Source organism: Rhinolophus sinicus, chromosome 2, assembly GCF_057876585.1.
Source record: "Rhinolophus sinicus isolate RSI-liver-muscle chromosome 2, RSI-T2T, whole genome shotgun sequence".
Lineage (NCBI taxonomy): Eukaryota > Metazoa > Chordata > Mammalia > Chiroptera > Rhinolophidae > Rhinolophus > Rhinolophus sinicus.
This window is the reverse complement of record NC_142502.1, coordinates 35549065-35572808: the sequence shown is the minus strand read 5'-3', so window position 1 is coordinate 35572808 and position 23744 is coordinate 35549065. Positions and strand designations below refer to the sequence as shown.

Below are 23744 nucleotides of genomic sequence, written 5' to 3'. Positions count from 1 at the left end.
AGAATATAAACACTCAGGAGCTGAAAGGCAAACATAGAATAATCCGTAGAAATTAATGTGGAGGGACAAAAGCTGTGATTACATGTTAATATCTGTACCCCCATAACATATACAATAATTTAAAAAATATATCTTTTATAAACCACTGAAATGTAAAAGTCAAACACAGTCTGTAGTTTAGTTAATAGTATTGTGCCAAAATTAGTTTCTTGGTTTTGGTAGGTGAATGGTAATGGAAAATGTTAACATTAGAGAAAAATTGTTGAGGCTGTGCAACAACCATCTATATCATCTTTATAAGTCTTCTGTAAATCTAAAATCTTTTCAAAATAAAAAGTTTAAAGAAAAACAACAACATCAAAATATTGGAAGGATTTTAGGACTCTGAACTAGAGGATACATTTAACTTTGAAAGTATTGATTAGCCCACTGTGTATCACAAAGGAAATGAAATAAATGTGTAGAGGGGAAATTAATGAATGAAATAAAGGCTTCAAACATGATAACATTTTGATGAGAGGACAGAATTTTGAGATTTTCTATTTCAAAAATATAATTTTACAGATGAGAAAACTGAGTGTCTGAGAAGCTAAGAACTAATATGAATCTCACAAATGGGCCTCTAGAGACTCCTGACTCCTACACCCTCATTTACATACGACAGAGATAAATTTAGAGGCAGGAGGAGTAGGACACCGTGATCTCACTTGACAAATCTAATGGACCTGGGTGAGTGTTTTTCCTATCCATCTCTCTGGAGAATTTGGCTCTGTTATCCTTTTCCTTCCTTCATCTCTTCTCATCCTTGGCTTTCTAGTCTGTCTTCTGATGATGTTTGTAATGGTTAATTTTGGCTAGGCCATGGTAACAGTTGGCCAAGTTGAGGTGTTGCTGTCAAGGTATTTGTTAGTATAATAATTAACATTTACATCAGAAGTCTGAATAAAGCAGATTACCTTTCCTAATGCAGGTAGGCTTCATCCAACCAGTTAAAGGCCATGAGAAAAAAGACTGAAGTGCCCCAAGGAAGAAGGAGTTCTGATATCAGATTGCCTTTGTCTGTCAGAATTAATATCAACTCTTCCCTGGGTTTCCAGCCTGCATGCATTTCCTACAAACTTCAGACTTGCCAGTCCCATAATCACACGATTGCCTGAGCCAATTCCTTAATTTGTGTGTGTGTGTGTGTTTGTGTGTGTGTGTGTGTGTGTGTGTGTGTGTGTGTGTGTGTGTGTGTGTACATGCATCCTGTTGGTTCTGTTTCTCTGGAGAACCCTGACTAAAACAATGTTGGTCTCCATGTTTCCCTTCATGGGTGAATTCCATGCACTGGGCACCTTTGCACATGTCATGGTTGACCAACACTTCACTTATGTTCAGAGTTAAACTTTGTATGGCACAGTGTTTTTAAGATCACTTGTTACTTGGGAGCTTGATAAGTATTACTGGGAACAGAAATGTTTCTGTGATCAAAAAAATATGAGAATCGTAAAGTTTAAATAATTAAACATTTTTTTGCATGTGTTCACAGAATGTTTTGTTTCTTTTAATATTCTAGTGTACATTGTGAATGACTATGAAAGAAATAAAATGTATTATGCTGACCAAAAGTATTTTGTCTTAATTTTTTTTTCCACCAACAATATTATAGAGCTCAAATTCCCCATAATAAACATCAGGAAATGCTGTGCTAAGGTTCAGCTTATGACTCCGGTATCTGAATCATCTGCATTTGTAAGTTACAGACTCCTATGTTCAGTTGTCCCCTGGGACTGACACTTGGGTGAATTGAGCTCCACATACTGCCCGACCTGTGGCAGAGTCTTCATTTTCTCTCCGGGTCCAGTCTCCGCCCTAATCTTTATGGATTGTGTTAATCAAGCCCCTTCCCCTGGATTCAAGTTAGTTTGGCTTATGGCAGCAACATCAAAAGATAACAGAGAAGGAGAAAAAAGAGAGATGGGCATTTATTCTTCAACTCCCTCCCCGGTTCACTGAGAATATGATATACATCATTTTACAGAGTGTTGATTGTGTGTTTCCCTACTGAAGGACACAGCTCTGATTAGACATCTCGAACTTACAGTTACAAGGCTTTTGCGTTTGTAAACCATTCCATTCCACCATCCCTTCAGGCCTACAGCTTTTATAGACTGTTTTGCTAGCCCTGGGGTGCTTCACCATCACTCTGCTCAGAACTTTATAAACACTCATTCATTGAACATTCTTAGTTACCCATTTTGAGTGTCCCAGGGACCCCGATATACTCAGCAAGCTCCAAACTAAACTAATCATCCTCTCCCAAAACAATGTTCTTATTCTTAATGCCATCTGTTTATCCAGGGCAGCTAAGACTTCAGCAATTACGCTCACTCAGCCCTAACACTTAATGAATAGTCTAAGGTAATGGAAATAGACTGAGCCTAGTTATGAGACACTTGGCTTCTGATTCTAATTTCAGTGGGTCTTCAAATTATGTAATTTCCTTAACATTTTGTTTTACTATTGATGAGATGTCATAGGAGCTCTTGTTTATCTTAATTAGCCTATGGTAAAATTGGTTTCATTATACACTGTTTTGCTTACAGTCACAGAACCTATAGATAATGTTAAGTGAGAAGTTACTGTACACCACTGTTAAAGCTCTGTCATCTTAGGCAATTTACTTGGTTTCTCTGATCGTTTCTGGAAGATGATGTAAATCATATTCACCACTTCAAGTTGTTTTGAGGGTTATATGTGATTGTTTAAAAGAAAAGTAGCATTAATTTTCCCCATGATCAGTAGGTTCATAGGAGTTAACTTATTTGTCTTATTTCTAACCCCTCCCCCCACCAGCCTCACCCATCCACCCTTTCCGCAGCTGCCACAGTGATCTAAAATGCAAATCTAATCATACTGCTCCTCTTCTCAATTTCTTTAGCAGGCTTGTGCAATCTGTGAGGAGGTGTAAAAGCTTTAGCTGTGTTACAAAACTCTTCACAATGTGACCCCAATTCTGTATTAAGAAATTCACATATACTAATGTCATTAATGCAATTACCTTATCATCATCTATAGATAACAATTAAAGATTATCATAAGATATAATGGTTTAGTATACATATAAGAGAAATTTCCTGATAGAAAAATGATAGTAACAGTAACTAATGCACAGTTATCTAACTGTGCAAGAAAATGTGCTGTGGTGTTACATACATTATTTCATTCAGTCATCTGAGCAACTTTCTGAGTTAAATAAGTACTAAAAGTAGTTTGGTTTATATATTTTATCAAAAATTATGTCTAAAGGTCAATTCTATTAAAAATCTCTGACAGATAAGAGTTTATTTCACCACAAAACAAAGAAAATATAATATTGGCCTAAAGTTCAATAAAATTTACTGTGTCATAGAGTTAATGGAATAAGAACTGGGCCAAATTTCTATTTTATTATTTTATGCTTTCTGCTTCCCAGGATTTATCTCACTGAAGAGCTAAGGTGATAAAGTTCCCGGTTTAATAGAATTGTAAATAAAGCATTACTAGTTCCTGCAAAGCGTTGTCCTCGGGTGCATCCCATGGTAAGAAATTTTCTTATAATAAGTTTCTTATAATGCTTTTTTCTCCTCTGTACAAATCCTTCCAACTTACTCTTTATGGCCCAATGCAAGGCTTGTGATTTCATGGCCTAGCCTTGCCTTGCTCATATCTCATCTTCCTCCTGACTTTGCAGCCTTTATGATCTGTACAACTCACTTTTGTTCTTCACTAAATAATGCTTCATAGTAACATCCACTGCATCGGGACTTGCTTGTTTGCCCCAAGTTTGACATCTCTATCTAGGCCATGAGCATACCTTACACATCTCCCGGCAGATACTTAACAACCATGCAAAGCCACTCAGTCTTCACCCTGCTCTTAAGGCAGCTTTTTACCAATGTACCATCCTGAAGAAAATAAGCTTGACATCTCTGGGTGTGAAAGCAGAGAGGGACTTCAGAGACCATTTAAGTTCAGTCCTCACAGTTTACAGGGAAAGAAGTGGAAGCTCCAGAAACTGATTTGTCAAAGATCATACAACAGATTAATGTCAAAGCTGAGATTGGAAGCTGGGTCCCTGGTCTTCTCTGGCCCATATTTGTGTGATGGTATTTAAAATATTATTTACAATTGCAATACTAAGTTAGTACCAGTTATGTATTTATTCAAGAAGATGTTTGGATATACAGTATTTATTCACCTTACTATTTCTGGCTTCATTACAATTGGATATTTGTAATGGGCTGTAAAACATAGTTTAAGTATAAGATATATACTGAATAAGGGATCATGTAACTTCTTCCATGAACATCTTTGCCACAATAGATGAATTGTGGCAATTTTACATGAAATTGATCAATAATAACAAAAAATGTGGTGTTGGTGCAGGAGAGTTTGGGGTTGAGTAGGAAAAAGAAAAAAAATCTGACATTGATTAAAAATAATGGGATCGTATCTGGTAATTATGCTTAAACAAAGATTTTATGAACCAGATGTTTTTTTCTGTGTGTGTGTATGATTGGGGAAGAGATGGAAAATGTTGCCTAAAGCTGTCCTGTTTAACCCTGGAGGACTCTGAGAACAGAGTAAGGGGCTACTCTCTCCTAAATTCACTCCTGACAAACAGCTGATGATAAAACAGCTCTTATGCTGTGGGTGAAAACCACCTGTGATGTTAATATAATAAGGTATCATTTGATGGGAGTTGAGGGACTTACATGATCTGCTCTGTTTGTGGAATGAACAAATAACTACAGTGACTTTTTGAACTTGCAGGCCTTTCAGCCCCAGCGAGAGCGCCCAATAGACATGGGAATTAATTCTGTCACAAAGTGTAATGCTTTTTTGAAAGATCATGAGAATTAATATTATATTGAAGTTAGGTTCATATTTAAGTCAGTTTCAATTAGGTTATGCCTATAATTAAACACAAATTGACAATGATCAAAATGGGTGCATGGGGTGGTTATCATATAAAACTCTTTTTAATGTTATTGTAGCATTCTTTCCCTGGCCAAACATATTCTAAAAAATATAGTAGGAGTCAAAGGAACAACTGATTTTATATACAATTAGTCTTTATATCCAAAGGTTCAAAGCAAGAAAACTTTATTAAGTGTGCGATGTGGGCAAGTGAAATTCAAGGAAGTCAAGACTTCTTTGCCTTAAAGGCATTAGATGCATGGCCTGAGATCGGAAGTGTACCCATACTTTGATACTTCACATGATGAAATAAGTGCTGTTGGAAACATTGTTTTTTTAAGTGAGATGAAAGCACAAAATGATGTTTAAGGGCTTCACAAATGTATAGAGTGTTTTCATCCATAACAAGGTGCATGATATTTTTAGATTTCTACTGATACAATCCTAATGTTTCCAATTTCTTGTGAGCACACTTATAATCCAGTCTATATGCAAACTCTACTTTTTGTCAACATTAAAATGCAAAATGTGATTAAGCTCCTACATTTTGACCTGTTATAACTGTTCCTTAAATCCAATCACATACTTTAGGGCCACATGTGAGTTCCATAAAATGGCATTTTCTTGAAACTTGGTCTTGAGGAAGTTCCAGACTAAAATAGTACATCAAGGATGGTGCATAATCAGCCTCACTGAAAACAGCTTGATTAATACTAAATATGTCCTCGTTACTAATTAATTATGTTAATGGAGTCGCAGGCAGAACATCTGCAAGCCCTGACAAAGCCCAGCATCTCCTGATAAGGCGAACTCCTTGGGAAACTGCTCAATGCCAGCTTCCTCAGGGCAAAGCCTCTACCTCAGAAGCCTTGTAATCCTGTTATTAATGTATGTTATTCACTTACACATAGTATTAGCTTCCAGGATAAAATGTTAAATTAGAACCCAAGTGTCCCACTTAACAAATGACACATCTCTCTTCCAAGTGAAAGACTGATAGGCAAAATATTTGCTACTTGGTCATTTATGAAACTCTGCTAGGAGATAAACTGGAATCAAACACTTGAATAATCTGACTATTAAAATCTGCCTCAGATTGGAGAACTGGAGTCCCTTGATTTATGTCCTCCTCAAAACAGAATTAAAATCTGATGAAACTTAAGGTGACACTGTTATTTGTGGGCGACCGCTTCTCCTGTGAACATTTGGGCAGTGAGATAGTCACTTATCAGTTTTGTGCCACATAAGCTATTATAGTCCAAATGTAAAAGAACTATAACTCTGTTTTCTCTCTGTCTCTTTCTCGACTGGGTTCTATAATTTTTTTCTAAAACATTTGTTTACTAGCTAGGTAAATGACACACAATAATAGCCAGTGAGGAGATTACCCAGAGTTTTTGTTACTACCTTCAATATAAACTCAGTTGTATTTGAGTCTAGTTAAGACAATTTAAAAAAAATATATATATATAACTCCTATAAATTATAAGCATGTAGAGAAAATGACACAAGCTTCAAGTTTGGAATTTATGCTATTAGAAAATCATACAGGACAGAAATTAAGAAACAAAACAAACAAAAAAAACAACAGAAGCATTGATTACTCAAAAAGAAATGTTTAAACGACTCTTAGTCTATGAGGTAAACATTTAAGCTGCTTTACTTATGTATTATTTCAACTTAGAGTCGATCAAATGTTAGGGACTGAATTGTATCCTCTCCAAGTCCACATGGTGAAACCCTAACTCCCACATGACTGTTTTAAGAGACAGGGCCTTTAGGAGGTGATTGAGCTTAAATGAGATCATAAGCGTGGAGCTCTGATACTATAGGACTGGTGTCCTTCTAAGGAAAGAGACAGCAGAGCTCTCTCACTGCCATGAGAGCACACAGTGAGGAGGCCATCTGCAGGCCAGGAAGGGAGATCTCTCTAGAACCCAGGCATGATGGCATGCTGGGTACTCTGACCTTGGAGTCCCAGCCTCCAAAACTGAGAGAAAACAAATTTCTGTTGCTTAAGCCACTCAGTCTGTGGCATTTTGTTATGGTAGCCCATGTATACTAAGACACCAAGGTAATTTCCTCGTGATGTAATAATGTTGTCTTTAAACTGTCTTTATATAATTGTCATACACACAAAGTCTGGAGCCATGTGAGTAGATGTGTGAAGAAGGCATGGACGTCAATGGAGACAATGGGAAGCTTGTCCTATTCAAGTAGATCACCTCTAAAAAGAATAAATGAAAGACCTGTGTGGACCAAATAAAATGCGTCTGTAGCTGAACTGAATGGAGACAAAACTTTCAAACTCTGGACAAGCTCTGGACTGCTTTCTAAATATTCAAGAAGTATTGTTGATTTGGAATCTTGGAGTGAGATATTACATGAACTTTACATTAAATCATGGCCTTTAATGACCAAACAAATTATTTTTTTTCATATTGGAATTGATACAGTACTGATTTACAAATTGTATGGAATTTTTATTTAAAATTTGCAAGTGCTAATTCATTCAATTCAAGTAGATGACCAAATCAAGATATTTTGCATACTATATAATAGGTTGCTATAATTTACAAGTATAATGTAACCTTTCCCCCATTCCCAATGGCATTTTTCTTGCTCTCTTGTGAGCCTTTCTAGAATGCTTAGGTACTTAGCCTGAAACCTTTGGCTTTTTCCCAGACAACTAGCAGTCAAAATTTCTCCACAAGTGGCACTCCTGTAATTCTGAAGGGCATTTGGCCAATTGCAGGTCATTCAGGTGACTAATATTAAATTAAAAGCATTTTTAGAAATATTCAGTCACTCTCCATCTCCTTGCTAAATCATCTAGAGGTTTGCTACTCAGATGTGATCCTGTTACAGCAGCATCAGCAATATTTAGGAGCGTGGTGAAAATGCAGAATCTTAGCCCCCACCCTAGACCTACCAAATCAGAAAATGCATTTTCAGAATATCCCCAGGTGATTTGTAGGCACATGAAATTTTGAGAGGCATTGCTGGGGTTCTTTTGACTGACATCACAATATTTCTATCATAGAAGTGCATGAAATCTAAAGCACAAAACTTTGTCCCCATTTTCCAGAACATGTTGACATCTCAGGAGACGTGAATCCTCAAACTTCAATGCTGCCTAATAATATAACAGAAAATTCCCTGGGCATAGAACTAAAATCCAGGGCTGGAATCCCAGTTCTGCTATTTATTAATTTAGCATAAATAAGTAAACTCCAGGACTACATTTATTAATCATTAATAATAATCTCTGCTTTGTAGGATTTTAGAATATTAAATGTGAAATGCATATGGTTATAGCAAACATAATATTCTAAATAAATGTGCGTTGAAGAGAACATAGTTGTAGGCATGACTTGGTCATGATCTGGCCAGACAAGTACACAGAACACGTTGGTGTCAGAATATAACCTTAGGAAAACTTCATCTGTTCAACTACTCAAATCCTTCCCTGGCTATTAAATGTGTGAAACATAAATGTATAAACAGAAGTAATTCTATCTTGATGTCCCATGGGAAACTCTCATGTCCCAGACTAAACCTACCATTTTCTTTCTCCTCCTCACTGGGCAGATTTTCTTTCAGGGGATTCCCATCTTAGTTAATGGCACTAACTGCCTACTTGGATACCTACTTCAGAAAGCCTTCAGTCTTTCTTCTACCTCAGCACCTATATCAAATCTGATACTTAGATCCGTTGATACTTTTCTCTGACCTCTTTCTGATCCATCTCCTTTTCTCCATCCACTATGCTCCTATTTAGTTCAGGCTTTACAACTTGTTTTGACTATTCTTTTCCCAAGAGCCTACAACCAGTCTCAAACCACAGGTCTACCGTGTAGGGGGAGAGCCAAGTTGATCTTTCTAAATGAACACGTCTATTCTATCCATGAGAAACTCCTCATTTTCTATAGATTAAAAAAAAAAAATCCCTTAGCTGAGGAGGGAATATTTGTGTTTGTATATGCACAAAATATTTCTAGAAGGAATTAACATTGATTTCCTGTGAGGAGGAGAATTTGGTAGTTGGATAGGGTCAGGAGAAAAACTTTCATCCTAAATAGTTTTTGTAACTTTTACATTTTCAACCACGTAAATGTATCAAATTTTAAAATAAAATAAAAATTCCTCAGCTGAGTGAAATTGCATGATGTCAAAGGTTTGCAATACAAACAAAAACTCAACCAAAAAAAGGAAAAGGGAAGAAGAGAAGTTAGATATGTAAGAATAGAAAATGTTGATAAACGTATCAGCAGCCCGAGTATATTGGGGATTTATTTTACTATTCAGTGTCTCATAATAAAACTTTAAAGATAAAAATAAACCCCAAGCTTGCCTATACAAGATTCCTCATCATTTTCCCTCTGCATGTCTTTTTATCATCTCTCCCAACCTCTCTCCATGCCTTCTTCCTTCTCTCCATGATGGACTACTTATACTTCTCTGGACCAGACTTCCTTCTTTCTCATCTCCGTGCCTTTGCACATGCCAATCCTTTTACTAGTAATGCTCTTTCCTTCCTTGCCTGCGTGATGAAAACCTTTTCTTGGAACTTCAGCTCTACAGATACCTCTGCCTTTTCTGTGGTCCCCTCCGGACAGAGCTAGCTATACCCTTTCTTCTCTATGCTTCCACAGTACTTTGTGCTGACTTATTTTTTGGTTCTTCTCACATTGTGACAATCAGTACATCTGTTAGAACCCAGCAACTAGGGCCCCTCTTGGAAGCTTTGCTCTTTACAGGGCTCTTCGGAGTCTACCTCCAGCTATACTCTGCCCTGGTTCTAGGAGTTAGCGGGGAGGACAGGATGTGGCCACCTGGACTCTCTTTCTCTCTTATACTCCAGATCCTGGGACCTTGACTCCCCACCCCACCTCACCCCCACCCAGCCCTTACTCTGATGCCAATAGCTACACGGACCTCTTCCTGAATGAATCCTCATAAGAGTGGTCACCCTTAGTCTCAAAGGGCGGTCAAAGCCAATAGGTGGCTGTTGAGCAGAGTGGACAGAACTTGAACAAGAAGGCTGGTATCCACATGTGTACACAGAAGGTCCCCTTTCAGTGTGAGACAGAGCTATGGGTGGAATGGGTGCTCTGGTGATCTGGGGAAGACCTCTTTTTGTACTCTTGCAAAAAATCAGTCGTTCACTTGGCTTTATTTACTTGTATTTTGTATCAGGCTCTTTTTAAAATACTTTTAATTTATATCTATAAACTAAGTCTCAGTTGGCAGGAACTATTTTCCATTAATCTCTGAATCCCCAGCACTTTGGATGATATTTGACATGATCCCATAGCTGGGATTTAATAAATAATTGAAGGAACAAATGAAGGCTTAATGAAATGATGTTAAATTTCTAAATATCAAATTTGATTGTGATAATACTTTCGTCCTTTAATTTTGCTGACCTTGAACATCATATTTTGAAGAATTATTTATTAGTAGTAGTGTTATTAATTTTATAAAGCACTCATAAATTGACACACACATACACACACCATTTCATCCGCATAGTAACTCTGCGAGATCAGTACTATTTTTGACCCATCTTGGGGATGACAAAACTCATGAACAGTGAATTTAAGAAACTTCCCAAATTTACACACTTAGTACGAGGTAGAACTCAGATCCAAACTCAGAAACTCTGACACCAGAGTCTTAAGACACTAAATTGATCAAGTTGGGGTGAAACTGTAATAATTGCAAAACATGTCCTTGCCGATTTGTCCCTATACTTTCTGGTTGATTTCCAGGGTACAAAGCTTATCATCCTTCTGGAAGCTGATAAACACCAGTATAGAATCTTAAGGGGAAATTTTTGGTTTTCTAAAAAGGAACAAACCATAATTTCAGGAAAAGTAAACTGTAGCTATGTAGTATGTAGGCATACTAAAACTATGTGAGAAAATATGCATTTTGTTGCTGCTATTATTTTATGTTGTTTATTTACGTTCAGTTTTATCTATAATAGAGAAGATCTTTGGAAAAACTAAAATAAAATACTTGCCTTCAAGTGTAAGTGAGGCTGGAGTGGGTCTGGAAGCTTGTTCTTTTGGTAATGGAGGTGGTATGGCTGGGCTTTGTCCTGTGCATACAATGCAGAAGTAGGTATTGAAAAAACAGTATTAACAAATTTAATATCCACAACTAAAATAGCTAGATCTGTCCCCAACATGCATAATTCATAATCTGAAGTATAAATTCATATTATTATGCAATAAGAAAATGTTATTAGGTGAGATTTTTAAGTGCATACATACACAGATTCAGCTATCTTCAGAGACATTTCTAAATATATTGCTTTTCATAGATTTAACCATAATGTTAAATATATCTACTGGACTTCATTAATGAAAAATCTACATTCAGTCAAATAAAGCAATTTATTTTCAATATGCAGTTAAATTATGGAAACTAAAATCACAGAAGCTAAGAAAAATCCTAATATAGAGAAAAATAACCATTTTTTTTCATTTCACTAAAAATTCTCAAATGATATAATAGGCAATAAAAGAAGGTTAAAATTCATAGGCCTTTTGATTTTGAACAGGTACATTTTCTCCTGCCAAAATAAATGACCTGCAGTTAAGTAAATAATAGGCCAAAGGGAAAATGTATTCAGTTTTATAGAAACTTGAAAGGCTCCCTCAAGTCTCTGGGCTCATTATAAACTGTATAAAAACCCACAATCGTTTCTGAGTGCTTCCTTATCCCAGGTGATTTATTTAATTAACCAAAACCATCCAGGCCATGAACAGTAAACATTAACTAACATATGATTTCATATGAAATGCTTGCAAAATATCTTATCCTTAATTTTTATTTCAGGAACTCCTGCCGTGTGTGTTTCTTTTTAACCCAGGAATCAACGTGGGCATATGCACCTTATAAAATCTCACTGACAACTAGATATTATCAAATGTCAGCAGACCTGCCTGCTTCTACTGGAAGTTTTCCATTTTTAGAATTCATCAAAATTACTTCGCTCCGGTGAATTGTGGATTAGCAAGTGAAGCAATCGGAGTTGCACACACCATGTTCTGTGGTGGTAAGAAGGGAAGAATTCCAGGCCTAGACCCTCATGCCAAGGAGAGGTTGGTCTCTATTCATTACAGGATTTTCTTTTAGTTGTTAGAGCCAACATGTTGAGGTATGAGCTTGTTTAAGTATGCGTAAAAGCAAAGCATATTGTTTCATAACATGCAGGCCGTATACCTAGAAAAATATCAATCCACATGATTATTACAAAGATTTGATAGAAACATAATGCAACATGGAAGTTCCTTTTTTAGTGAGCAAAGAAAAGAGAAGCCTGGGCACAGTAAACAAACAAACAAAACAAACAAGCAAAACAAAAAAAAACACAAAAAACAAAAAACACAATTTGATCCACATTTTTTCCCCAGCAAACGTTTATGCAGGGCTTACTATATGCCTGGAACAATCCCAAACAGCTTTGATATATGAAATTATTTAATCTTCGAGATTCTTAAGGTATAAGTATAATTTTCATTTTATAGTTTGAAAACTGAGGCAAACGGGTTGAGGCCATTCAGCTCCTAGGAAATAGAGCTGGAGTTCTACGCAGGCTCTAGATTTGAGGTGCTTAATATTGCTCTCAGGCGGTGTAAGGCAAACAGAGTGCCATCTTATAGAAGGGGCTCCATGACTGCAGCTGAAAAGGGACAGAGGAGTGAAGCTTCCACCCTGTTTTCACCTTCTTTGTAAGTCGGAGGGATGTATACTTGGAAAGATTCATTCTCGAGTCGTGCTTGAGAGCTGTTCTTGAAAAATATTTCTAAGGTAGGGCGGTTTTTATAGTTTTTAAAATCTAGTAGAGTTTAGGTTTAGGAAGGAGTTAATCAAATGGCTAAAGCTTAAAATACAAGTGGTCATGAATGTAACTCAATTGTTTCTAAATACTAAGGCTTTCAAAAATACCTTCATAGAATGGTACCTGTTCAATCTAAACTCCTTTCTCCTCTGTTAGATACTTCCCAGAACAATAGTAAGTATAGAATCATAATCTTCTATAGTCTCGATACGCTCTTTAGGAATTTATTTCAAAATATATGAAATTTCTTCCCTGGAAAAGTCTTTATAATTTACACTATAAAATATTCTTAGATTTTCCTGGAGAAACTATAAAGTCATTATGTTATTTAAAAAAGAAAAAGAAAAGTTTTAGTGAGCACTTATCATGCACCAGGCACAGAAGAAGAACTTTTAAACTCCAATGCTGCTTTTAAGAGGTTCTCAGCATAGTGGCTAAAACAGACTTACAGACAGAACATTGTAATGCAGTGTGATGATGGGAAATAATATACACAGAGGGGATATTGAAGAAATATTCCTGGAGGAGATTAATTGTAACGTACATTTAAAGTCCTAAAAGGAGTAAAGAAAGGAGGGGAAGAAAATGGATTCTAGGCAGTGAGTATCAAGTATAAAAAAAAAAAAAAAAAAAAAAGGCCTAGATGCAAAAATACATAGAATTACTAAAACAAACAAACTGGTGCTGGTGCAGCATAAAGTGCATTATCCAGTTTATATCAGAAATTCTCTACAACTATAATCGACTGTCTTACATTCTTCTTAATATGGCTGACTGCATCATTATGAGGCAGTGGATGCAGTGGGAAGTAGGACTGCAAGAAAAAGTGAAAGAAAAAGTCACATGGCTGCCTGCCTCCATGGTGACAGTGACAATTAGCCTTAGCAGGGAAATTATTAGTTTAGGACAAGTTTTTGTTGTTCTAGGGGGCCCCAAAACAAATCAGCCTTGTTATACTCGAGAATGACACATGACATTAGCACTGACTTATAGAAAAATCTTTTTTTCTGTTCAAATAATGTCAGAGGATGCTATTGAAATCAGAGACCATTTTGCTTTATGAATGCATGTGTTATGTATCACATATGATATTTTATAATCATATCAAAGTAATATTATATTAATAGAATTTTATAATGAAAGCAATGTTGTTTAGAATAAAGGGTTTATGCTTAGACTCAAAAGGATGTAAGTGACAGTTTTAGCTCCATCACTTATAATCTGTGTGAATTTGAAAAATCATGAAGATTTGAAGCCTCAGTTTATAAAATTAGGATAGTTTTTAAGGCAGTTATGAAGATTAAGAGATAAGGCAGTCAACACCTAATAAATACTCAAAATATTAATTATTTTTCTAATAAGGTATTTACAATTTACATTCTATCTGTTCTCACAAGAGAACTTGAAAGAGATTTCTGAAGTAAGAAAACAAAGACATAACAGATAAAATTAAAAATGACAGAAGAAGCAGAACTCATTTACAGGAAAGAGGATTATAATTTTATTAAGAGTGTATTTCTTTGGAATTCCTGAGAACTGTTCCTCTCTAAAGCAAAGATTTATGTTGTTGAAATTTACATTGGAACTCTAAAGTTGTCCTTCACTTCTACAAGCTATTACCTGAAAATCCCTTTGACATTCAAACATAGTGAATTGGCTTTATTTTTGTTCCTTGAGTGATTTTGGCTGAATTATTTCTATAAACTTGAATGGCATGTTTGTAAGCTACCGATATTTTATTGTTCTGAGTTTTCTTTTTTCTTTCTCAAAAGCCAATTTGATTGCTGTGGGTTTAGTCAAATTCCCCTGGGGATATTATACAATGAATATTCTTTCCAATGATCGAAGCTACTGTTTTCTTTACTTTGCTAGAAATGATGAATGAAATTACTCAGAACCTCAAGTTAAGTAGAAGGCCATGAGCTGAATTCAGATCACATGGGTTAAATAAATAAATAAATAAATAAATAAATAAATCACTCTACTAAAGTTTAATTTATCTAGTTTCTTTATCAAAGGAAATTCCCTAGCTGAAAACCATTTCTAGACAACTGAATCTACTCCCTAAATCTTGAAGCAAATGTTGAGGACATTTGTTTTCTCTGATGCCTGATAGATATTTTATTCCTTCAGTCCCCAATGCATTTTCCTGCAGGTACTGAGGTACTCAGAAGGTGATAAACTCTTAAAAAGCCTCGCTACTGCAAACGATAAATGGCTATAGATCCTCAGATGGAGAACGTGTCACTCTAGTGAGTGACCATTGAGTTAAAATTCATTTAAATTTAAAAAACAAAACAAAATAAAAACAAAGTGTGAAATCATTAAAAATTCCCATCCCAAATCATTGTTTCCATTTCATGGAGGCATTTATAAATCTACAACTAAAAGTAAAACGGGAAGATGTGAATTTGTAAGAAAATGATAATCAAGTTTGTTAAAGCAATGATATTACTTTTACACATTGGAACAAGGTTCCTACACTGACTATTATTGTAACATGTAGAATGATATTTTTAATATTTAAAATTGAATAGGTTTCCAGTCAAGATGGCAGAGTAGGTAAATGCTGTTCTCACCTCCTCTCAAGACCACATCATTTACAACTAAACCACAGAAAAACCAATATTGAGAATCGCCTGAAGTCTAGCTGAACTGAAGCCATACAACTACGAACTGTGAACACACAGAAGAAGCACATCCAGACTGGTAGGAGGAGCAGAGATGAGAAAAGGGCTGGTTCCACACCCACGTATGACCATTAAAATTTGGGAGGGATATCTCGGCTGGAAAGGCACCCCCCTGAGGGGCTGAGGGCCTCTCCCCAGATCAGAATTTCAGTGTCGGGGAGAGAAGTCCCCATTATTTTTGGCTGTGAAAACCAGCAGAGATTGTGGCTGAGAGAGAAGGAGGGCAGCTGCATTTTCAGGTGCTGCTCTTAAAAAGACACAAACTTACTTGCTGATAGACTCACTGGCTCTGAGCTCCAGCACTGGGCAAGCAGCTTAAAAGGTGCCAGAGACATACAAGGAGGAAATGAGTTGTCTATCTTCAGAGGAGTCTGGTGAGGCAGCTTTCTTCCTGATGGAGGAGCTCACGGAAGCCATTGTTTTTTGTTGTTGTTGAGCCCACCCCCTACGTGCGTGCAGACACAGGCAGACGTCATAAGCGTCTCTATCAAATTGGCTATCACCTTTCCTCTGCTCCACCCTAGTGATTCCCTGAGACCATGCCCCACCCAACTTTTGGGCACATCCAAGCTGCTTCCAATGGCTTTTCCATATAAATGGCCTGCCTTGGCTCACACTGCAGACATTCCTTTGAGAACAAAGGTTCACAAAACGCAAATAAGCAGCATCTGGCTTGAGTGTGTCCCATACCAAAGGCTCAGCAGCCTTAAGACCGGCATTAGCTGCAGCCGGCCGTGGTTCATGGCTTGGCTTCTCAAGGCACCTCCAAGCACAGCATGGGCAGTGACCATCTCTGAATTGCTTTTTGGCTCATGCCAGGTGGCCCCAGTCAGGGTACAGATTGCAGCTGAACTTGGCCTGTAGCAGGTACCCTCCCAGGAAGTCCAGGGGTTGGTAGACTAGTGGTCAGCTTTGGACTAGGCCAGAGCATTACCTGGCCAACTCCAAGTACCACACACCCAAAGGACAGGCACCAGAGCCCTGCTAAAGCCAACTCTGCTATGTAGGGTCAGTCCCTGCATGACAGCTTTACAGTAGTCAAAACTAGTCTTCACAACAAATCAGCCTGAGGGTCAATCCCTCCCTTGATGTGCAAACAGCAACCAAATCTAAACTACAACAGGAGGCATACACAACCAGACAAGGGATACACCTGGAGCCCATGTCTCTGGTGACCAGGGAGACTGTACCACTGGTTCCCACAGCACACCTACTACGTAAGACTACTCTAAGACCAGGAGGCATAGCAGCTCTATATAGAAACAAACACAGGGGAGGCAGCCAAATGGGGAGACAAATAAACATTTCTCAAATAAAAGAATAAAACAAAGCTTCTGAAAAAGAACTAAACAAAATGAAGACAAGCAATCTAACAGACACAGTTTAAAACACTGGTTATAAGGATACTCAATGATTTGAGGGAGAACTTCAACAAAGCGATAAAAAAACATAAAAATGGAGATAGAAAATATAAAAAGGAACGAGTCAAAAATGAAGAATACAATAACTGAAATGAAGAGTACATTAGAGGGAATCAGTAGTAGATTAGATGAAGCAGAGGATCGAATGAGCAATTTTGAAGATAAGGTAGCAGAAAACACCCAATAAGAACAGCAAAAAGAAAATAGGATCCAAAAAAAATGAGGAGAGTTTAAAAGGTCTCTCGGACAACATCAAGTGTATAAACATTCACATCATAGGGGTACCACAAGAAGAGAGAGAACAAGGAATTGAAAACCTATTTGAAGAAATAATGACAGAAAACTTCCCTAAACTGTTAAAGGAAAGAGATATACCAGCCCAGGAAGCACAGAAAGTCCCAAACAAGATGAACCCAAAGAGGCCCACACCAAGTCACATTAAAATGCCAAAGGTTAAAGACAAAGAGAGACTCTTAAAAGCAGCAAAAAAAACACAGTTAGTTACCTTCAAGGGAGCCCCCATAAGACTGTCATCTGATTTCTTAACTGAAACTTCACGGGCCAGAAGGGATTTGAAGGAAATACGCCAATTTAATAGGTTGGTGCAAAAGTAATTGAGGTTTAAAAGGTTAAAAATAATTGCAAAAACTGCAATTACTTTTGCACCAACCTAATAGAATCAAAGGCCCAATAAAGAGCTTCCCCAGACAAGACAAAGCTAAAGGAATTCCTCACCACCAAACCAGTATTACACGGAATCTTAGAGGGACTTTTTAAGATGGGGGGAAGAAAAAGACAAAAATATGAATAATAAAATGGAAATAACTACATATCTATCAACCATTATTTTAAATGTAAATGGATTATATGCTCCAATCAAAAGACATAGAGTGGCTGAATGGATAAGAAAACAAGACTCTTAGGTATGTACACTATCTATACGAGACTCACTTCAGGTCAAAAGAAAGAGTGAAATTAAATCATGGAAAAGATGTTTCATTAAAATGGAAAATAAAAAAAGCTGTGGGAGCAATACTTATAACAGACAAAATAGATTTTAAAACAAAGGGTATAACCAGTGACAAAGAAGGACTGAATTATTCCACTTCTGGGTATTTAACCGAAAAAACCCAAATCGCTACAACGAGGGGACATGTGCATCCATATGCTCAATGCATCATTGTTTACAATGGCCAAGATATGGAGGCAGCCTGGTGTCTGTCAATGCATGAATGGATAAAGAGTATGTGGTACATATATACAATGGAATATTGCTCAGCCATGAAAGGGAATGGGTTCTTGCAGCATCATAGATGAACCTGGAGGGTATTGTGCTTAGTGAAGTATGCCACACAGCAAAAGTAAGATGCAATTTGAATTCTCTTATATATGGAATCTAAAGAACAAATTAAATAAACAAAACAGAAACAAACTCATAGATACAGAGAACATTTTGATGGTGCCAGATGGGAGGGGTGCTGGGAATGGGTGAGAAAGGGGAAGGGATTAAGAAGTATAAATTGGTTGTTACGAAACAGTCATGGTGATGTAGGATATATAATAATGAATATAGTCAATAATATTGTAATAACTATGCATGGTGTCAGATGGGTACTAGATTTATTGAGGTGATAGATAGGAGGGGTATTGGGGCATTGGGTGAAAAAGGTGAAGGCATTAAGAAATATAAATTGGTACTTACAAAAAAGTCATGGAAATATAAAGTAAAGCATAGGGAACATAGTCAATGATATGATAATAACCATGTATATATAGTGCCAAGTGGGTACTAGACTAGTCAGGAGGATCACTTCTGAAGTTCTATAAATATTTAACTACTATGCTGTACACCTGAAATTAATAGAAAATGATATTAAATGTCAACTGTAATTGAAAAATAAAAAAGGGTAGAAAAAGGTGAAGGGGAATAAGAGGTTCATATTTCCAGGTATAAAACAAATAAATTATGGGGATGTATCGTACAGCATAGGGGATATAGTCAGTAATATTGTGATAGCATTGCACAGTGTAAGTAAGCTGGTTGCTATGCTCATGGTGATCATTTCTTTAGATATATCAATGTTGAGTAACTATTGTGTCAACCTGAACCTAATATAATATTGTATGCCAGCTATATTTAAAAAAATATATTTTTAAAAATAAAATAAAATTGAATAAATACTAAAATTAAATGAAAATCTGTTTTTATATTTTAGGCTGAGACATGTGATTGTTTTAGTGTCCTTTTTTACAATAAGGACACCTTGATCTTCAACTTTCCTTACTGAGAGTCTCTTTCTCTTGTAATTTTGGACTATGGACTACTTAACAAAATGAAAGGAGGGAGGTAGAGGGATTTGGAGTATCAAACACTCCTTTTCGAACCTCACCTATGTAAAAAATGTGAGATACCACATACTCAGGTTTTCACATTTGCCTATGGAAAGGGAACCTCAACAATAAGGAGTCATCTAAAAAACTTCAGGAGTTTGTGTGAGCTGGGTTCATCGAGGTTTTTACTCTAATCATAGGCATCTTTAAATCTCCTACTTGTGTATTGCTGAATTCTACATAAGCACTTTGCATTCTTTGTACTCAGTCTTGTGGAGGGAGTATATAGTACACCTGTAATTATCACTTAAGTCTCAGTTGTTTCAAAGCAAAATAAAAACAATAGTGTCTGCTCCAGCTAGGTTGTGGTGATTGTTTATGGACATTGCAGTACTAATGTAGTCACTGAGGGACCACAGTGAAGAAGGGAAAGATCCTGGGGTTATAAAGCTTACATTAGAGATGGAGGAGACGGGATAAGCAAGATAGTTAATTTCAGACCTCATATATGTAGAGACATCAAAACAGCGTGGTGGGGCAGAGAATGGCTAGGGAAAGAGATCACAATCTGGATAATAAATAGCAGGACCACTAAGCATCCTCTCTGGGTTGTGCAGACCTTGGTGGCCATTTTTGGCCAAGGGGATCTGCTTCGTACAAAATTAAGAGGCAGCTCTTCCCCTGAGCAGTTGGAGCCCCAGTCCAACACATGCAGTCTTGGATAGGGGAGCAGAATGTTGGGCCTTTGTATAAGTACACAAACTGTACAAGTTCATAATGTATGAAGTGGCCTGCTCTCCAAAGGGGAGACGCTTGACCTATGACTTGAAAGCAAATCTCAGGAAGATCTCTGAGGAAAGGATTCCTGACAAGGAAAAGCAAGTCAAAAAGCCTGAACTAGGAACCAGCCTGGCTTGCTTGAGGTCAGTGAGGCTGGAGAGTAGAGACAAGTTCCTATCAGAGCATTCTAGGCTATTTCAGTGAGTTTGGATGTGTCCTAAGGGCAATGGTAAACTTGGGAAGGGTTATAGTATGGTATGTATGTTTTTAAAAGACCTGTTTTGTGAACAAAAACAATGTTTGTAAAGAAAAGGATAGGAGAGGCGGCAGGAGACTATTGAAATAACCCAGGTGAGAGATTATGTGGGCTTGGACTAGTTGAGTTGCAGTGGAGGTTCTGTCAACAAATAATTGCTGAGTGCCTACTAGTACCAGTTACTTTTCTAGGACATGGAATTAATTATAGTAGTGAACAATACAGACAAAATCACCTAATTCATTAAGCTGAGATTCTCGTGGAAAGAGACAAAACATATCAGTTAAATAAGTAAAATGAAAATAAGTATCATATTAAAAAATGGATCAAGTAAGGATAATAAGAAATACTATTCAGAGTAATGGGTGGCAATTTTTAAATATGGTCAATGAAAAACATAGAAATTGTAGATAAATGGATGGATTCAGAGTACATTTTGACTTAAACCCAGTAGGACTTTTTAATGAATTTGATGTGGGAGGTGAGAAAAAGAAATAAAGTATGACTGACAATTTTACTTGAACATCAAGAAACAAATGAGAAGTATAATACCCAAAAAGAGCAGCAAATTTTCCATATACCCAGCTAGATACTATTTATGGACTAATGGCTTAGTTGTTGTTTTCACTTGAATTATAATAGTTCTCAATTTTGCCAGAGTACTTACATAGAGCACACTGAAGAACAGAACATAGTTTACTGGGTTATTCCAATAATAAGTCATATTGCTAATTGATTCTCAAGATTTCTTTTTTCATGATTTTAAAAAAAGTTTTAAGAAAATATATTATTTAGTATAAATTGGCTAGGCAACACTGCAATAAGGGTGTTTAAAACACCAAAAGCTTCAACTTCTTACATCAAAGAGCAACCTCCAGGCTAAACCGTTTCTATTGGAAAGGTTTCTTTGCCTCTTATAAAAAGCGTCCTTAATATTTCCATGTGTTATTATATATTTGCATATTCACTTTGATGGAAAGCAAGGAAAAGTAGCCAAATGCATATTTCATACATTCTTTTGATTAAATATGATAAAGGTAATATTATTGTTTTTTTCTCTTTATCTTCAATTTATGAAGCAGAAAAAATTTTTCGTGGAACATTCAACCAAAGAAATGAAATAAGATTGATTCAAGATCATATCATTGTTCCATTTATTCTTATACCTCGATTATGACAGAATACCTGATGTTTGGGACTTAACAAAAATAGATGCATAGAAAAATAATTATAGAGTTTAGGATGTGGAATAGACCTCTGAAATCAGCTATTTCAACACCCTAATTTTTTCAGATGGGAAAAAAAAAAAGGTGTCTAGAAGGATACGTGGCTTATCCAAGGTCATACATTGAGAGCAGACTCAATTTAAGATTAAGGTGTTTTTTTACTCCCCTTATTTTTCTATTTTTTTAATACTTATTTAGAAGGTCAAGATAAATGACAGCTATTTTACCTATTATCATAAATGACTAATAATCCTTGGAAAATCTGTAAATATTCACTTCCTAATATAAAAAGTTATATAATTTTCTTCAGTGGTCACATTCTGTTTAATTAGATGCTGAATTGACCTCAAGTAACCCATCAAAGTGATTCAGTAGTTTAAAATCAATCTCCTTATTACCTGATATCATTGTCAGAACTATAGATACTGTCAACTGGGATGTTTTCAAAACTTTAAGAATTACTATTTCTTCACTTTTCTTTTTTTTTTTTAAGTTCTGTAAATAATCTCTTTCAATCCAACACAAATCATATTTGTATATCCCACACAAATCGTATTTGTACATAGGGTGAGGCCAGAGGGAGACACTAAATATGCAAAATACAGACAAATAGATAACATGAATTCTATGTTTTTCTTTTAATATGAAGGCCAAAGATGGCAGAAAAAGAGATTAATAAGGCATATTGGATGGACTAATGTCTCAATTTAAAAAGATAAAAATAAAAGCTATCTCATTTACTTAGAATGCAAATATCTTACTTGCCATGGAGTCATCCAATAAAATGTCAAATACCCGTGGAATTTCAAATTCTCATTGATAAAACTGCTTAGAATGTGGCTTATTCTAGCAATTATTCATAGCTTAGCCATTTTGTCTCTTACTTGACTCCCTTATATCCACTCTGCTGACAATTCTTTAAGCTCCCAGAATGCCCCGTATATACTTCATCCTCTGATTCTCAATGCTTTATTTGTTTATTTACAAACCTGGGCTTTTACATTAATACCAATTTGGTAAAGGAATATAAAGGCTTAAAGGAGAAAATAAATGATTGATTGCATGCGTGAATAAACGAATGTTACTAAATGGGCCTCTGTTGTTTCTAGAGTGCTTGAATACGAGCAGACTGAACAATGGTATTTTTAGTTCTTGGTAGAGTACAAATTACTTCCAACAAAATACATGATAAAATTTTATTTATTTATTTTTTCGTTATCTTTTTTTCAATTATTTATAGTTCCAGACCAAAGTATTCATTTTTTTTTCTGTGAGGAGCTTTACCAATTTGTGTACAGGTAGAACAACAATTTTCCCATGAAAGTGAAACATCAATGTATTTATAAATGGTTTGTAAAAAAAAAAGGGTAAAGCTCAAACATGAAGAAAGGTTGCTTCATTGAAGCTTGATTGAGTTAAATAGCTCAATCAAGATATAGAACTTGCAATATATTCTGAACGTCTATAGTCCTCCTCAAGTGGAAAGATTACCTAAGTTATCCACTGTGGTATGTTTCAACCTAAGGAAATCTCTACCTACAGATGTAACCTAACAGCATTGTCGTGCCAGAAGATGCCTTAAAGTTAACCGAGAACAGTGACACCCAAAGAAGTTGGACAACTTGCAAATTCATCCGAGTGACTTATAAGGAAGATCCATGTATGTAGATTCACAATGCGGTGCTCTTTGCACAACAGTATGTCGTCTTTGTGTTTGTGTTTACTTTAGAAGGAGCATAAAGGGACAAGAACGAACAAAATATGTGAGGAAATTTAGAATAGTGCTAAACAGTTTCAATTAATTACAAATATTATGTTGTTATATTATGCTTTAGAATTTCATAGTCAATGATATCATTTTATAATAATCAAAACATCATAAATGCAGAACTCTATATTATGGTGAAATGATATTATTAATGGACATTTTAACCTTTGTTCCATTTGTAGATGATTTAAAATGTTTTTGACCATCAGTTATGTTAACTCAATATTCAAAGTTATAACAATATTCAAAATTAAATTAGGTCTTTGAGATGCTATTTTCCAAAGTCAAAAATATCTAAAATTCTTTACCAAAATGGGGATACCTACTCTCTAAGGTGTTGGGTAGTAGGAATAGCTGTAGGATTAAAAAAGCCTCATCCTACTAGACATCAATTTTTCCATAGCAAATATTTAAAATGTTATATATATGTGTAAGCTTTTAGGTACATAATTGAGTAGAATTAAAAATGCACA

General features: G+C 36.0%; 1 protein-coding gene and 1 long non-coding RNA gene across 19 annotated transcripts in view; one reads left to right on the top strand and one right to left on the bottom strand.

Moving 5' to 3' along the window:
- TRDN (triadin) overlaps positions 1-23744 on the bottom strand; it is a 340918-nt gene that overhangs the window by 182266 nt on the left and 134908 nt on the right. For all 13 annotated transcript variants that reach the window (XR_016020187.1, XM_088795483.1, XM_074333512.2 and 10 more), the window contains one exon: positions 10973-11050. Coding sequence is in view for 11 of the 13 variants with exons in the window: in XM_088795483.1 (XP_088651609.1) it covers positions 10973-11050 (78 nt within the window). In the remaining 2 variants the exon portion in view is untranslated. The remainder of the gene's footprint in view (positions 1-10972; positions 11051-23744) is intronic.
- LOC109446266 (uncharacterized) overlaps positions 1-23744 on the top strand; it is a 76937-nt gene that overhangs the window by 6392 nt on the left and 46801 nt on the right. For 5 of the 6 annotated variants that reach the window (XR_012496735.2, XR_012496734.2, XR_012496733.2 and 2 more), the window contains exons 2-5: positions 565-729; positions 3458-3563; positions 11794-12059; positions 23046-23163. This is a non-coding gene — a long non-coding RNA (uncharacterized LOC109446266). Of the gene's footprint in view, positions 1-564; positions 730-1651; positions 1735-3457; positions 3564-11793; positions 12060-23045; positions 23164-23744 lie in introns of all 6 variants that reach the window. The other variant, XR_002137178.3, reaches the window with a different exon arrangement.